Source organism: Terrapene carolina, unplaced genomic scaffold, assembly GCF_002925995.2.
Source record: "Terrapene carolina triunguis isolate 2854851 unplaced genomic scaffold, T_m_triunguis-2.0 Scaffold103, whole genome shotgun sequence".
NCBI classification, from domain to species: Eukaryota; Metazoa; Chordata; order Testudines; family Emydidae; genus Terrapene; species Terrapene triunguis.
Genome location: NW_020664454.1, coordinates 2,219,604 through 2,236,092, shown reverse-complemented (window position 1 = coordinate 2,236,092; position 16,489 = coordinate 2,219,604). Strand labels below are relative to the sequence as shown.

Below are 16,489 nucleotides of genomic sequence, written 5' to 3'. Positions count from 1 at the left end.
CCCCCCCCCCCCAAAACATGAAAAGCACCTCCCAGACTGACCAGGGTAACCAGTGACTGCACTGTGTATGTGTCCTGATGCTGGACCTGACCCCGCCTCTGTAGCCTGCTAAAGGTGACTGTCCTGTCCAATTACCAAGCCCCTTCCCCCCCTCCAGACAGACTCTCCCTCAAAAGAACCTGACCGAAACAGTAATGAACAGAAACAAACATTTTATTGCGAACCAGACATGAAACGTGGGGGGTGAAACTTGGACGGGGGCTTGTGTGAGGTGGGTAGGAAAGGACTTATGAAATTTTGGGGAATGTCAGCCTTCTACTGCTAGAGCAGTCTGCAGGGGTTGATTGAAAGTTTTAACGGCCCTTGCCGCCCCTCCTTCTTTGGACTTTGGGTGAGGGTGGTGTGGGACTTGGTGGCGGGTGAGGGCGGTTACAGATAGACTGCAGCGGGGCTCTGTCCTCCTGCCTCCGGTCTTGCAGAACATCCACAAGGCGCCGGAGCGTGTCCGTTTGCTCCCTCATTAGTCCAAGCAGCTTTTCAGTAGCCTGTTGGTCCTCCTGACGCCACCTCTCCTCCCGTTCCATGACTGCTCGGTGCATTTGTGACAAGTTCTCCCTCCACTGTGTCTGCTGGGCTGCCTGGGCTCGGGAGCAGCCCATTAGTTCTGTGAACATGTCTTCACGCGTCTTCTTCTTCCTCCGCCTAATCTGCGCTAGCCTCTGGGAGTGTGCTGACAGGCTGGGTTGGGAGACAGTCGCAGATGTGTCTGTGTGAATTTTAAAAAGGGAGTGAATTCCTGAGACAGATAAATGAAATTGTATACAAAGAACCTAGTCTTTCTCTGTGAACAAGACCATGCACTGAACCTCTCACATGCGCACTCAGGACAAGGTCGAATTTTCGGCCGTCGCCTTCAGTGCCTGTGGACTTGCGGAGGTCTTGGAGTGTTCAGAGAACTGTGGCTGGAGACCTGAACTTCTGGAGCGGGCAATAATGGTAAGCCGCAGACTTGTGGCTGCTTAAAACTCCAGCTGTAGCACTGGCCTCCTTTCACATTGAAAGCAATGCCAGTCTCTGCTGCCAGCAATCAGGACAGCATCAACTCTGCCCCTGTCCCACCCCCTCGCGGCTGTCCCAGGGAAAGATCCCTGTATGCTGCCCCTCTCCCTCCACCGCGTGGCTGTAAAGCAGTCCCAATACTAACAGTCCCCTCCCTAATTCAAAGCAGGGCGTCATGAGCGACATCACCCTCCTGAGGATCCCGGACACCCAGAGAGAACGCATGCTGCGGGAAAGCATGCAGAAACCGGGGCCGTATGCCGCCATGCTATGTCGGGCCATGATCCCCGAGTACCTGATTGTGGCATGGAGGGGACATGTCTGCTACCACGGAGGGCCCACTAAGATCGCCCTACCCCGGAACCTGATCAACAGGCTTGAGCTCTACCTCCACGAGACCTACGAGGAGTTCTCCTACGAGGATTTCTCGTCGATCCCCGGCCACATTGACCGGATTTTCGCGTAGGTGCACTGGGACTTTGGAGTGGAGCGTCTTGGGCCTGGGAATCATGTAGTAACGGACATTGTGAAATTTTTTTAAAATACTTGGGACTAAATTGAGAAGAGCCTAAGACAGAGAAATCATGCAAAACCCATTTGTTACCTTTGTAAATATTCCTGTTTTGTACCTGATTATTTTTTTACTAGTTTACAGCACTTTTATAAATATACATTGTTAATAGTATAAATATTACCGTTCTGTTTTAAATAAATGTTTACATGTTTACAGCACTTACTGCTTGATCCGTCCCCTGATTCTGTGTCCGGGGTAAGGGATGGGGACGGTTGGTACGGGATCTCGGTAAGGGTGATGAAGAGCTCCTGGCTGTCGGGGAAATCAGCGGTGCCAGCGCTGTCGACTGCCTCGTCCTCCTCATCTCCTTCCTCCTCTTCCCCGTCCGCTGTCATGTCCGACATGATCCCATCCTCGGAGTCCACGGTCAGGGGTGGGGTAGTGGTGGCGGCCGCTCCCAGGATGGAATGCAGTGCCTCGTAGAAACGGGATGTGTGGGGCTGGGATCCGGAGCGTCCGTTAGCCTCTTTGGTTTTTTGGTAGCCTTGTCTCAGCTCCTTGATTTTCACGCGGCACTGCGTTGCATCCCGGCTGTAGCCTCTCTCTGCCATGGCTTTGGAGATCTTCTCGTAGATCTTAGCATTCCTTCTTTTGGAGCGCAGCTCTGAAAGCACGGACTCATCGCCCCACACTGCGATGAGATCCAAGACTTCCCGATCAGTCCATGCTGGGGCCCTCTTTCTATTGGATTGCACGGCCATCTCTGCTGGAGAGCTCTGCATAGTTGCCACTGCTGCTGAGCTCCCCTCGATGTCCAAAGAGGAACTGAGATTCAAACTGCCCAGACAGGAAAATGAAAATGAATTCAAATTTTCCCGGGGGTGTGGCTGGTCAGAGCATCCGAGCTCGGACTGCTGTCCAGAGCGTCAACAGAGTGGTGCACTGTGGGATAGCTCCCGGAGCTATTACCGTCGATTTCCATCCACACCTAGCCTAATTCGATATGGCCATGTCGAATTTAGCGCTACTCCTCTCGTTGGGGAGGATTACAGAAATCGATTTAAAGAGAGCTTTATGTCGAACTAAATGGCTTCCTGGTGTGGACGGGTGCAGGGTTAATTCGATATAACGGCGCTAAAGTCGACATAAAAGCCTAGTGTAGACCAGGCCTTAGTTATCCTCATACCAACAGTAGGATCTTGTCCATGTGGCCAAGGACAGTAAGATTTCATGACAAATGAAGCATGAAAGACACCATGAGGGGGGAATGATGTTCAAACTCACACCTGAGCAGAAGGGACAGCCCCGCAGCTGTTAAGGTACAAGATCCTTGAACAAATTTTCCTCGACATCCAGAGAAAAGCTGCACCACCCTTGGAGAATCCTACTTACAAAACCCACAGTGGTAGAAGATTTTCTTCCCACAGTTTCCAAAGTTTACTGTGGCAAAGTAGTCCACGTGGGTGGGGAAGGGCTCAGCAACTTGCTGACTGGAGAGAGCTCTTGGTAATACCATTATTAGAAGGGGACAGCAGCTCACATTAGAACCAAATCCTGGGATGAGGCTGTATGTGTGTGTGTCATATCCCATATAGTAAGAGAAGGTTCTATCATCCCATATGAGATTAGGGCTGCTGCCTCCCCTCCCCCAAACTTTACCTTCCAGGTCAGAGAAGCTTTGGGGGAAAAGAACCTTGACTCATGGAGTGGGGTGGGGGGTGGAGGTGGGAAGAAAGCTTAGCTATGGAGAGCCTGCATTCGGATACCAGCCCTCTGATTCAGCAGGATCAGAGCACCTGGAGATGACCTAAGGCCTGAATACAGGCTTACACACTTTTAAAGGCAGGATGCATGCATCCAGTCCTTGGTAGGATTATTGAATCAGAACAGGAGTCACCACATTCATAAGGGAGGAAGACTGGAGGAGGCAGCAAAAATACTAAGATGTGTAAGGAGGAGACTCTCTCGAGGAGTCTGTTTTGCAACTGGGTTGAAAGTCAACCAGCAAACAGAGAAATTCCCATCTCTTCCACTTACTTCACATTTTCTTCACATCTTTTTTTCCCCCTAGGGAAAGGCCAAAAATGTCAATATTAGTATATAGGTTGCTTCCTATATACTAACCGCTTTTCCTCCTGGTCTCCAGTGCAAGGACTACATTGCAGAATGGGGCTGGGGAGAGAACCTTTATGACAATATTGTATATTTGTGTGTACACCCGCCCCCACAATAGTTTGGGCCTGATCTGAACTCTGAATGGCCTTCCCTGACGTACATGCGCTCCATCCCTCTATCAGCTTAATGATTTGTTTTGTTTGGGAGAAATAAGAGTCCATTTCCTCCCGTCTATCACCATGATGTTCTCATGCTGTTTTTGGATAATATGTGAAATCAATTTCATTAAGAGGTTCTTCAGTTCAGCAAGATATAAAAACCAATAGGTTATCTGGACATTTGTCAAAGGAAAGCATTACCACATTTCACACAATAGGCCTACTTGCCTAGCAATCCATTTTCAGTCTCAAATGCAAATTTGACCCTCTCTACTTGTAAAGGGTCTTCAATAACCTGTGAAGAAAAAAAAAAGAAAAAGGTTGGTAGAACTTAAGTGTTACGTGAGAGGTACTTGCAAGGTGGTCTCCATTATAACCATGGTCTCAGGTTCTTCAGATTTTTGTGTTATAAATCATAGAATTGTAGGACTGGAAGGCACCTCGGGAGGTCTTCTAGTCCAGTTGCCTGTACTCAAGATAGGACTAAGTACTATCTAGACGAGGGGTGGGCAAATTTTTTGGCTTGAGGGCCGCATTGGGTTTTGGAAATTGTATGGAGCGCCGGTTAGGGGAGGGGGTTGTGGCCCGGCCCCCACCCCCTATCTGCCCCCCCTCCCCCCCCGGGACTCCTGCCCCATCCAACCCCCCCGTTCCCTGACGGCCCCCCCCGGAACTCCTGGCCCATCTACCCCCCCTCCCCCTGACTGCCCCCCGCTGGCCCATCCATCCCCCCCTCATTCCTGACTGCCTCCCCGACCCCTGCCCCATCCAACCATCCCTTCTCCCTGTCCCGAGTGCCCCCTGAAACCCCTGCCCCTGACTGCCTCCCACCGCCCCATCCAACCCCATCTCTCATTCCTGACTGCCCCTCCCAGGGACCCCACCCCCATTCAACCCCCCCTGTTCCCTGCCCGCCCCAACCCCTATCCACACCTGTGCCCCCGACCACCCCCCCGAACTGCCCTGCCCACTATCCAACCCCCCCGCTCCCTGCCCCCTTACCGCACTGCCTGGAGCACCAGTGGCTGGCAGCGCTATGCTGTCACTACCGCGCAGCACAGAGCACCGGATCCAGGCCGGGCTCTGCAGCTGTGCTGCCCCAGAAGCTCGTAGCCCTGCTGCCCAGAGCATTGTGCTGGCGGCGGAGCAAGCGGAGGCTGCGGGGGAGGGGGAACAGCAGGGGAGGGGCTGGGGGTAGCCTCCCGGGCCAGGAGCTCAGGGGCCGGGCTGGATGTGGCCCATGGGGCGTAGTTTGCCCACCTCTGATCTAGACCATTCCTGACAGGTGATTGTCTAACCTGCTCTTAAAAATCTCCAACAGAGATTCCACAACCTCCCTAGGCAATTTATTCCACTGCTTAACTACCCTGACAGTTAAGAAGTTTTTCCTAATGTCCAACCTAAATCACCCTTGCTGCAATTTAAGCCCATTGCTTCTTGTCCTATCCTCAGAGGTTAAGAAAAACAATTCTTCTCCCTCCTCCTTGTAACAGCCTTTTATGTACTTGAAAACTGTTATCATGATCCCCTCAGTCTTCTCCAGACTAAACACACCCATTTTTTCAATCTTCCCTCACAGGTCATGTTTTCTAGACATTTAAATAATTTTTGTTGCTCTTCTCTGGACTCTCTCCAATGTGTCCACATCTTTTCTGAAACGCGGGCACACAGAACTGGACACAATACTCCAGCTGAGGCCTAATCAATGTGGAGTAGAGCAGAAGAATTACTTCTTGTGTCCTGTTTACAACACTCCTGCTAATACATCCCAGAATGACGTTTGCTTTTTTTTGCATCAGTGTTACACTGTTGATTCAAATTTAGCTTGTGATCCACTATGACCCCCGATCTCTTTCCACAGTGCTCCTTCGTAGGCAGTCATTTCTCATTTTGTATGTGCGCAATTGACTATTCCTTCCTAAATGGAGTACTTTGCATTTGTTCTTATTGAATTTCATCCCATTTACTTCAGAACATTTCTCCAGTTTGTCCAGATCATTCTGAATTTTAATCCTATCCTCTAAAGCACTTGTAACCCCTCCTAGCTTGGTATTGTCTGCAAACTTAATAAGTGTACTCTCTATGCCATTATCTAAATCACTGATGAAGATACGGAACAGAACTGGACCTAAATCTGATCTCTGCGGGATCCCACTCATTATACCCTTCCAGCTTGACTGTGAATCACTGATAACTACTCTCTGGGAATGGTTTTCCAACCAGTTATGCACCCACTTTATGGTAGCTCCATCTAGGCTGTATTTCCCTAATTTGTTTATGAGAGGGTCATGCAAGACAGTATCAATAGCTTTATTAAAGTAAAGATATACCACATCTACTGCTTTCCCATACCTCCACCCCCATACACAAGGTTTGTTATCCTGTCAAAGGGCTTGTCTACACTGGGACATTGTTGACAAAACTTTTGTCTTTCACAGGCACTTAAAAAAGCCTCCCCCCGCAAAAGACAAAAGTTTTGCCGACGCAAGTGGCAGTGTGAATGCGGCTTTGTCGGCAGGAGTGCTCTCCTGCCGACAAAGCTAATGTCACTCGCGGGGCTGGAAGTATTTTGTCAGCAAAAGTGCCGACAAAGTACCGAAAAAGAGCGTTTATACATGCTGACTTTTTGCGACAGCTGTGTGGTGTAGACAAGCCCAAAGAAAACTATCAGGTTGATTTGATATGATTTGTTCTTGACAAATCCACACTGACAGCTACCTATCACATTATACAAACATCACACTAGGTGTTTGCAAACTGACTGCTTAATTATTTGCTCCATTATATTTCCAGGTGCTTTCCAAGAACTTAAGATGACTAGTCTATAATTACCTGGGTCGTCCTTATTCCCCTTTTTATACGTTGGCACTATATTTGCTCTTTTCCAGTCCTCTGGAATCTCTCCTGTCTTCCATGACTTTTTAAAGATAATCGCTAATGGCTCAGTTCCTTGAGTATCCTAGGATGTATTTCATCAGGCCCTGGTGACTTGAAGACATCTAACTTGTCTAGATATTTTTTAACTTGTTCTTTCCCTATTTTAGCTTTTGATTCTACTTCATTTTCATTAGCATTCATTAACTTAGATGTCTAAGTGCTACTAAACTTTTTGGTGAAAAACAAACAAAAAGTCATTTAATACTTCTGCCATTTCCACATTTTGTTATTGTTCCCCTTCCCCCGCCCCCACTGATTAACGGGCCTATCCTATCTTTGGTCTTCCTCTTGCGTCTAATGTATTTGTAGAATGTTTTCTCATTACCCTTTATGTCTCTAATTTAATCTTGTTAGGTGCCTTGGCCTTTCTAATTTTGTCCCTACATTCTTGTGTTATTTGTTTATATTCATCCTTTGTAATCTGACCTAGTTTCCACTTTTTGTAGGACTCTGATTTTCAAATCATTGAAGATCTCCTGGTTAAGCCAGGATGGTCTCTTACCATACTTCCTCTCTTTCCCATGCAGTGGGCTAGTTTGCTCTTGTGCCCTTAATAATGTCTTTTTGAAAAACTGTTAACTCTCTTGAACTGTTTTTCCCCTTAGACTTGCTTCCCATAGGATCTTACCTACCAACTCCCTGAATTTGGTAAAGTCTGCCTTCTTGAAAGCCATTAAATTTACTGTGCTGTTTTTCCTCCTACCATTCCTTAGAATCATGAACCCGATTCTCTTCAGGTCCAAAATGAAAAAACAAGACTTGTAGCATTTCACTGACTATTGCAATACTGAGTAAGTAACACAGCATACAATAGACTAAAACCCTCAGCTGAAAGGAGGAAAGATTACAGGATGTGTGTGTCAGAACTGTGACCACCATAATAATGCCTTCCTTCAGTTAGGTATTTAAACGTATTCCAGCCTGCTTGGCCAGTGCTTCATATACAAGTCTTTACTCTTCACTTACCAATATCTCATGAAGTAACTGGAATATGTTCTTCAGTTCATGAGGAGGGGCAGTTTCCAGCTGGTTCTGTATGTTAGAAATACAAAATTCATCAGATGGTAGAATACACACCAGCAAAAATTTGATACAATTCAGTAATCGTTCAAAATATACCAGATATTTAACATTCCTTGTTTGTAGTTTACAAAAAACTGCTAGAACTATTGATTTGAACCTTAAATCTTAAAGGAAACTCCAAGGAGCGTACAGACTATACTTAAGATCCCCAAAAAATATTTAAAGCCCTTGGAACACAACCGTAAGTTCAAAGCCTGGAACAGACCATACGCTGAAAATCTACTTTGATTAGCTTTGTACCTTGATGAAATGTAGCACGGTGAAGGAAAAGTGCTCATTACAAAAGCAGCAATACACCACCATCTCGATGAGAACTGACAATGATCCAGTTAGCTCCCGTAACGCATGCATCACCTAATGGAGAGATACATATATCATTTCAACACAGCTATAGTGTTACTCTTAAAAGCTATAGCGTTATGGGATTTTTTTAGTATCCTTCAGGGATGTAATTTTGCTTCCTACCCCATGGTGGCCAGGTCAGTCCACCCCCAATAGCATTCCATAACATTGCTGCTTTCCATCTCTGCTAAACTTGCCTTCAACAATAATTTGGCTTGCAGCCCACTTATGAGCTATGTTATTGAAATTTTCCAGTGTAAAAAGCCTGAGTTGATATTTTCTGATGTGTGTTCCAAAGGCTAAAATGTTTGTTTTATTTCTCAAGTGTAGTGGTATTTCAAAGAACCAACATAACACCAGCTTTTAAACACACAAGTTGTGGAGACATTTAGCACAATAGCTACCTCCAGTAAGTAAGGTTTCCCCTCAGACAGGAACAACAAGGTTTCCACTTCTTCATGGAGGGACAGAAGTGGACCTGAGGCAGTGATGCTAAGAGGTGGACGCTGTTTAAAGACACCAGGAGCTAAAAGAAAAACAGAATACACAACACATGGATATAACACTGTTCTGCACTTCAAAAACCATCATCATTTCTGTGACAACGTTGGGTTTGCTGCAATCTCTGTTGACAGCAAATAGTTTCCAAGAACTTTCATCTCAAGTGCTGCACCACATACAATACGCATCACCACACAATCACTTGAGCACAGAAAATGAACCATTTATTACGTTGTCAGCATCCTAGTGACAACTTAATAAAGTGCTAAAAGACCACAGCAAACGAGTTTACTTACATACATTAACCTTGGATACTTTTATCTCAAGTTTTAACACAATCACTACCACCACATTCAAGTGTTACAACAGAACTTAGCACCTTTCTAGTACTTTAAAACTTCAACCCCATCGCAGAGTTTGGCAAATTTAACAATTCTGTTCAGTACTGAAACTTTTCTTTCAAATGAGGGAGGGGATGTCTCTAAAGTCCCTCTTCAAGCACTGAGGATCCCAACTTTTGTCTTTTTATCCTTTCCACAGCACTTAGTTTAACAGGGGTGTCTTTCCAGCGGCAGATGGCTGGATACTTAACTGCTTATTTAACTTTACCTAAGAATTAAATATCCTTTGAAAGGGTTGGAAGGGATATGGAAAATGCAAGCAAAGTACAAAGTTGAAAGCTGGTCGTGTCTGGTACATGGTCCAGACTGGATTGACACGGCTTAATTCACTCATGCTGGTAAAACTCTCTTGGACACGTGGATGACAGGGTGCTATGAAAATGATATATTCACACATTCCTAGAGTGCCAGCCATATTTTTAGTTCACCATGGTATTCAAGTATCTCTACATGTACACAAATGAAAAACACGTGGGCTCAGCTGTACCTCACTCTCTCTCTCTCACACACACACACACACACACACACACACACACACACACACGCAGAGTTATTTTCAATGTTCAAGGTAATTTTATTTCCCTCAATGATGACAAAATTAGTTCCCTACACAAATGTAAGCTCATCTCAGCAAAGTGCCATATAAAAACTGAAAGGTTACTCTTACCCACATTCCTCTGTGAGGAGACATCAGAGTGCAAAACAAGTAGTGCCACAGTATTGTGAAGGAATCCAAACTCCCGCGCTTGTGCTGAACTCCACCTGCGGTTCTGTTTGGCAAAGCATGGAGCAAAATATACATCACTCCCTACTTACATCGGTAGTAACACATTCAAAGCCAAGCATCTATAACTTTTTCCTCTCTGGATACAGTGAAACCTTCCTGTACTACATGCAATAAAAACCCACTCAAACCATCACAGCTACGAAACATCAATTCATTCAGACAAAGGTGGGGTTTAAGCACAGATTTAAAGGAAAATGATAAAATAATCAGAGGAATACGCCTTTTTAAACCTCATGAAAAGTCTGTCCTCTGATTTAAGCATATGAAAAATATGGGAATAGTCGACCTAAGCACACACGACATACATGCCATTTAGGTGTTACCTGGTTATTTTGCCGGTTGGGGCCAAGGAGAAAGTTGATCATATGCCTTAAAGCAGAATGTCGGAGAAGAAGATTGCTAGCCCTTATACCCTGCTGTCAAAAGACAGAATGCAAAGTTACATTGCTGTACAGATACAGAATTACATTTTGTAGGAGCAAAAGTAATTTGCTGTATAGGCTAGACTCTAAATTCCCTACTTACGAAGAAAGTGTTTCTCTATCAATAAGCTACACCTTCACATAGCAAGAGCACTGAATAGAAGGATGCTTTATGAAATTCCACTTTAGAGGTTTGTAAGCTCTGTGTGGCTTTAAAACAATTAGAAACCATGCTGTGACATACAGCACCATCCTCTCTGCTATTCAGCTTTCCACCGCAAACCTTTCAGCCTATTTCTTTAAATACTGTCAAATTATTGCATTTAGACTTAAGCAACACAGGCAGGGTTTAACATGTATACATTGCTTGTATTTCTATACTCTTCTGTCCCAATCTAGTGTTCAAAAGCCATGTGCTTTACAGAGATAGGCGTTTTACTCATTTGAATTCTGGAAAGTTCTCATTACCACTGTTTTCTTAAATAGGTTATAGAGTATCCATAACCAGTTCCTTTTCTCATGTCCTTTTAAATTAAAATAATTTGAAAAGCTATTAGTTCATTTAGTTACCTTGTGTACAAAGTTGTTGAACAGGAAAAAGTACTGTGCACAGTTTTTACAGTTCTCGGGAACATCTTTATCCAACAGAGCAAGTAGCACCTCCATTAACTGATGTAGACTTTTTAACTGTCAAAAAGTAATATTAAAATTAAAGTGGCAATTGACTACTGTATAAATCATTTAAAACACCCCCTATTAAGGTTGAGGACTAGTTAACATCACTGTGTTTATATTCAGATGTACTTATTGTGATGAGAAAAATCGAACCAGGAGGAAACAGTCAAAACCTGCTTTCCCCTTTCAGACAGTAATATTATGTACATTCTGAAAATGAAAGCAAAGTATCAACATTCAGCAGAACTTGCTCAGAGAAATGGAATTTGGCCAGCTTTGTCTCATTGGGCCATTGAGCAGACTTTCCTTATAGGCTTAATTAGACAACTTCCTAAACGGTGGCGCAAAGGGGTAGGAACATCCGCCTCCCCATGAGAGAGTTATCTTAATCCATCACACAGAAGCATTCACTGAAAAAGTCAATATACAAAGTTAGGAAATTAAATTTCCGCTGTGAACCGTAGTCTGGTAATTAAGACTAACTTAAAAGCCCATTGGCAACGCATGGAAATATGCTATCAGCACAGAACGGTGATCATATTTTCTCAATTTCTCTTACATCTCAAGGACAATTGCATGAGAGTAGGTCTAAATTAATCTTTCCCACCCAGAAAAAAAACACTGTTTAGAAACTACTTCTGTTTCATATTTTCTTGTGGTTTCTCCCTTGTGGTATTACTAGGGACAGTTGCATGTAAGCAGGAACATTGTGAAAAAGCTCACCTACTGAGGCGCTCTCACCCAAAGTTAATTGCATTTATATTCACTCCAGGGTACTATACTATGCTGATGTCAGAGACTTCTGATGTCAGATAAGGAAGGGGAAGCAGTTGCAGGTAACTCTTAGATTCTGAATGTGTGTGTACCAGTCTTGGTAATATCAAAAGAGAATAAACCAAAACATGACAAAGAATGATTTCCAAACAATGTTTTTCAAATTTTTTTTGTGGGGTCAGCTTCTCTTTGAGACAACAAACCTGAATGTTATTTATATATTTTTACAGGAAATATTGTGTTTTAACTAAACTTGAGCCCTTAAAATTGATGATTGATTGGCGATCCCTCGATTTCGAGGATGATCTCCATCTCTACCACGGATTTACATATGGGTCCTGAGATGACTCAGGAGTCTGATCCTGGAACGTCAAATCCGCCTGCAGTAGGTACACATTTTGTGGCAGGTCAGAGGCCTGCTGGGAGCAAGTTATTTCTTTTTCCTTCCTCCTCTCTCTTTTCAGCTTCGAGGGCAAGGCACTTCTCCTCAAAGCGGGCCACTGTCTGATGGAGGATATGGTGCCATTGGGGTCGGTTGGTAGCTTGCTCTTCCCAGCTTGTGATGTCCACATCAGTTTTCTTAAGCTACGCTTTCAGTGTGTCTTGGTAGCATTTCCTCTGACCACCATGGGATCTCTGACCATGGTGAGCTGAGAGAAGAGGACTTGTTTTGGGAGATGAGAGTCTGGCATCTGCACACAATGTCCAGCCCTGCGAAGCTGGGGCATGAGGATCATTGCTTCCATGCTAGTGACATTGGCTTCAGCGAGGATGCTGGCGTTAGTGCAGCGATCTTGCCACTTGATGCGAAGGATCTTCCGGCAGCATCGTTGGTGGTATCCCTCCAAACTCTTGAGGTACTGTCTATTGGTCACCCAGATTTCGCATCCATAGAGGAGTGTAGGAACAATAATGGTCTTATAGACCTGGATCTTGGTGACCTGCTGTAGATCACGGTCCGTGAAAATGCATCAGAGCTATTTCCCACTGGATCCTGTGGTGGATCTCACTCTCGATTTTTGCATTTTGAGAAAGTTGGCTACCAATATAGCAAAAGTGCTCAACTCTCTCCAAAGTCTGACTCTCGATGGTGATTTGTGGTGGGTCATGTGCAAGGCCTGAAGCAGGTTGATCGAGCACTTTAGTCTTCTCAATATTCAGTGAGAGTCTAGACTTCGGTAAACTTGTGAAAGAAAATCCAGTATGGACTAAAGGTCATTCTCAGTGTCTGCGAGAATGACACAATCATCAGCATACTGAAGATCAGTAATGGACGCCCTGAAGACTTTAGACTGAGTGGAGACGCTGAAGATTAAAGAGCCACCCATCCATTCTATATTGAATGTCAACTCCATTGGGTAGGTGATCTTTAACGAGGACCAAAATGACTGCTAAATAGATGGAAAACAGGGTTGGGGCAATAACGCATCCTTGCTTAACCCCAGTTCTTATGACAAAAGGTTCCATCTCAAGGCCATTACAGAGAACTGTGGCAGTCGTCTGATCATGGAGAAGCCTTAGAAACTTAATAAATTTTGGAGGGCAGCCAAATTTGGCCAGCACCTTCCACAGGACTTCACGATTGACAGAGTCAAAGTGAAAGCCATGTACAGGTCCTGATTTTGCTCCCGAGACTTTTCCATCCTCTGTTATCTTAAAATTAAGGTGCATGTCATTCCCCAGCAAACTTAACTGCTATTTACGTACAGATAGAGGGCTGAGATCCCGTGATGTGTACCAGACATTCAAAATATGCAACTTGGGACTCCAAGACTGGGGTACACTGCATTATCGTGGCTAGAGGAAAGGAGCAGGAAGAGATTCAAGAACTGAAGAACGATGGAGAATGAGGTTATTAAAGCCTTCTACTTTGGTCATTAATAGAGGTGCATGGTATTTTCTGGCAATACAGTGCCAGCTATAACATTACAAAAATCAATACACTAGTTCAGAATTAAATATCACTGACCTTATCCTGATAAAGCAAGGCACCGTCTAGAGTTTTTTCAAGAATGGTGGCAACAGCGATTCGCACCTCTCTTACACTGCACTCCAGCAGGAAAGTCCTGGAAAATACACAATGAAGCTGAAGGGAGCTTGGGATCAAACCTTTGGTTTGTCTATGCTACTACTTCATGTTGAAGTTTGGCATTTGGCATGTAAAAGGACAAAAGCTGAGGCTTGCGTTCATGCTTGCTCCTATTGCAATTTCCAATGTTTTCGTTTTTTAGAGCAGTGAACCTGCATTTGATCACTTTAAAAGACCTCACTGAAGTTATAGTACAATTCATAAGAGACATCCATACATATAGCATCAACATTCTTCAATCAGCGCTTTTATACATAGCATACAGTATGGTTGCATAGCAGATTCCTAGCATATGTTCCAGGCCACTCAGAAGTGATTAAATGGGATCTTTCCTCAACTTCTGAGAGCTGGCACACTTTCCCCACTCAGTGGTCTTCACCAATGGATGATCTTATACACGGCATGATTACCATGCAATGTTCTCTAGCAATAAAAAAATCCAAGCAGCAATTTCATAACAGCGTAACTACCACCATCACCTCCTCTCCAACATTTTCCATCTTAGATTACACACTAGGTGCCTTGGGAATGCCTAAACACTAGATATTTCCTTTTCTGATCAAGAACCAGCAAACTTACTTCCTGATATGAAATCCAAAATACCCCGAAGCATATAGGTAATTCAGAGAGAACTCTGTTTAAACACTAGTGAGTTTGATGCAGAAAAACAAAAAGCCATTCAAAGTTAGGTATCAGAGGGGTAGCCGTGTTAGTCTGAATCTGTAAAAAGCAACAGAGTCCTGTGGCACCTTTAAGACTAACAGAAGTATTGGGAGCATAAGCTTTCGTGGGTAAGAACCTCACTTCTTCAGATGCAAGTAAGTAAGCAAAGTTAGGGGTTCTCTCACAACTAAAGTTACGGAAGGAACGTCAACCTTGAATTTCCTTGCCTCAATTAGTGATTATTATTGCTTGTTAGCTAGAAATACACTACAACGATCAGGTGATTCATGGGAATACAGTAGGATAGCTGAAGAGCTATTCCCTCAAAGTAATTATGATTCATCGTTTAAATATTTAATACAATTAAGAAAATGCTTAAACTTAGATCATGAAGCTTTCTAATACATTGGAATATGTGCTAAAAAGTTAAAAGAGCCTTGGATGCAAAACAAAATTTTCTTGTAATCCCAAAACAAGCCAGTATTAAGTTGTGTGCTCTCCACTCATTGAAACTGTAATAGCTACCGGCAATGGCCTGGATTTATTATGCTCAAAAGAGTTGCTGAAACTTTGGAATAGTGCAAGATAAACCCAACAATCTGCCAGGAGGATTTAATGTAAATGCCTCTAAGAAAGAAATAAATGAGGCTGAAGAGCTTTTGTAAACAACCACTTCATAAAAAGCGGAGAACTGACAAATAACTTGAGAATTCTCAATGAAAGGCATTCTGAAATAAGGCCCGACTAGCACATTTCGGGGGACTTTGTTTCTTGAACACAAATGATCTCCCCCTTCTATTAAGTACAATAAAAGCTCTTTGATAACATCCTTCTGAGCAACCTGAACCATGAAATTGCTCATCTAGGGACTTCACTGTAGAGGAGTCAGTGGGTGGATGAACTTATTCAAAGAATATGCTCTAGCTTCTACATCTTTGTAAGAGAAACAAAATTGAGAATACCTGCAACGATCTTGGTAAATACATTTAATCATGTTTTCTGTTCCCTTCCTCTTGTAGCATAAACAAGTCAAGAGCTCCACAAACTCTTGTATTTCAAAGCAATCACTAAAAACTAGATTATTAAACATTGGTTTCTCCATTTACGTGGATATCACTATTTTATTATATTTATTGGCTTCTTCATGAAAAATTAAGCAATTAGATAATGACAAATACTATTTCAAAACATCTGATTAAGGGATACAGAATATACTGAACAGCTCTTCTACTTTTATTAGTATGTGCCAAACCACACCTTTCAGAAATGTAACTTATATTGACTTGAGAGAGGAGATTGGTACTTACTTTACAAGCTCTCGTCCCTCTGATCCAACCAAATATTCAACTAGCCACTGACAAGCATCAAAACTTTTAGAAAGCAATGCATCAATGGTGGCAATCCATTCTTCCGTATCAATCCTTTAATGAAGCAGAGACAGAAGGATAAGTAAAACAGCAGAATTTCATATCTGACTTTTTCGTGTCTGATAATCAATATCTTGTGTTTCTAGAGCAGGAGTGGGCAAACATTTTGGCCCGAGGGCCACATCTGAGTGGGGAAATTGCATGCAGGGCCATGACTGTAGGGCTGGGGCAGGGGGTTGGGGTGCGGGAGGGAGTGTGGGAGGGGGTGTGGTGTGCAGGAAGGGGCTCAGGGCAATGGGTTTGGGCAGAGGAGGAGTGCGGGGTGTATGAGGGGGCTCAGGAAAGGGAGTTGAGTGCAGGAGAGGGTGCGGGATGGGGCTCATGGCAGGGGTGCAGGGAGGAGTGTGGGAGGGGGCTCAGAGCAGGGGGTTGGGGTGCAGGCTCCCTGCCTGCCCTGGCCCCGCGCTGCTCCCGGAAGCGGCCGGCACCACATCCCTGCAGCCCCTGGAGGAGGGGAGCAGAGGGCTCTGTGCACTGCCCTCGCCTGTGGGTACCTTACCCGAAGCTCCCATTGGTTCCCCGTGGCCAATGGGAGCTTCGGG

At 44.3% G+C, this 16,489-nt stretch overlaps 1 protein-coding gene across 1 annotated transcript in view; it reads right to left on the bottom strand.

The window, feature by feature from the left end:
* LOC113406537 (ubiquitin carboxyl-terminal hydrolase 24) overlaps positions 1–16,489 on the bottom strand; it is a 109,061-nt gene that overhangs the window by 8,620 nt on the left and 83,952 nt on the right. Inside the window, exons 54-62 of the mRNA XM_026651810.1 lie at positions 15,828–15,941; positions 13,738–13,834; positions 10,890–11,006; positions 10,221–10,313; positions 9,778–9,880; positions 8,613–8,734; positions 8,107–8,220; positions 7,750–7,815; positions 4,075–4,141 (exon numbers count right to left, since the gene is read on the bottom strand). Coding sequence (XP_026507595.1) covers positions 4,075–4,141; positions 7,750–7,815; positions 8,107–8,220; positions 8,613–8,734; positions 9,778–9,880; positions 10,221–10,313; positions 10,890–11,006; positions 13,738–13,834; positions 15,828–15,941 — 893 coding nt within the window. The remainder of the gene's footprint in view (positions 1–4,074; positions 4,142–7,749; positions 7,816–8,106; positions 8,221–8,612; positions 8,735–9,777; positions 9,881–10,220; positions 10,314–10,889; positions 11,007–13,737; positions 13,835–15,827; positions 15,942–16,489) is intronic.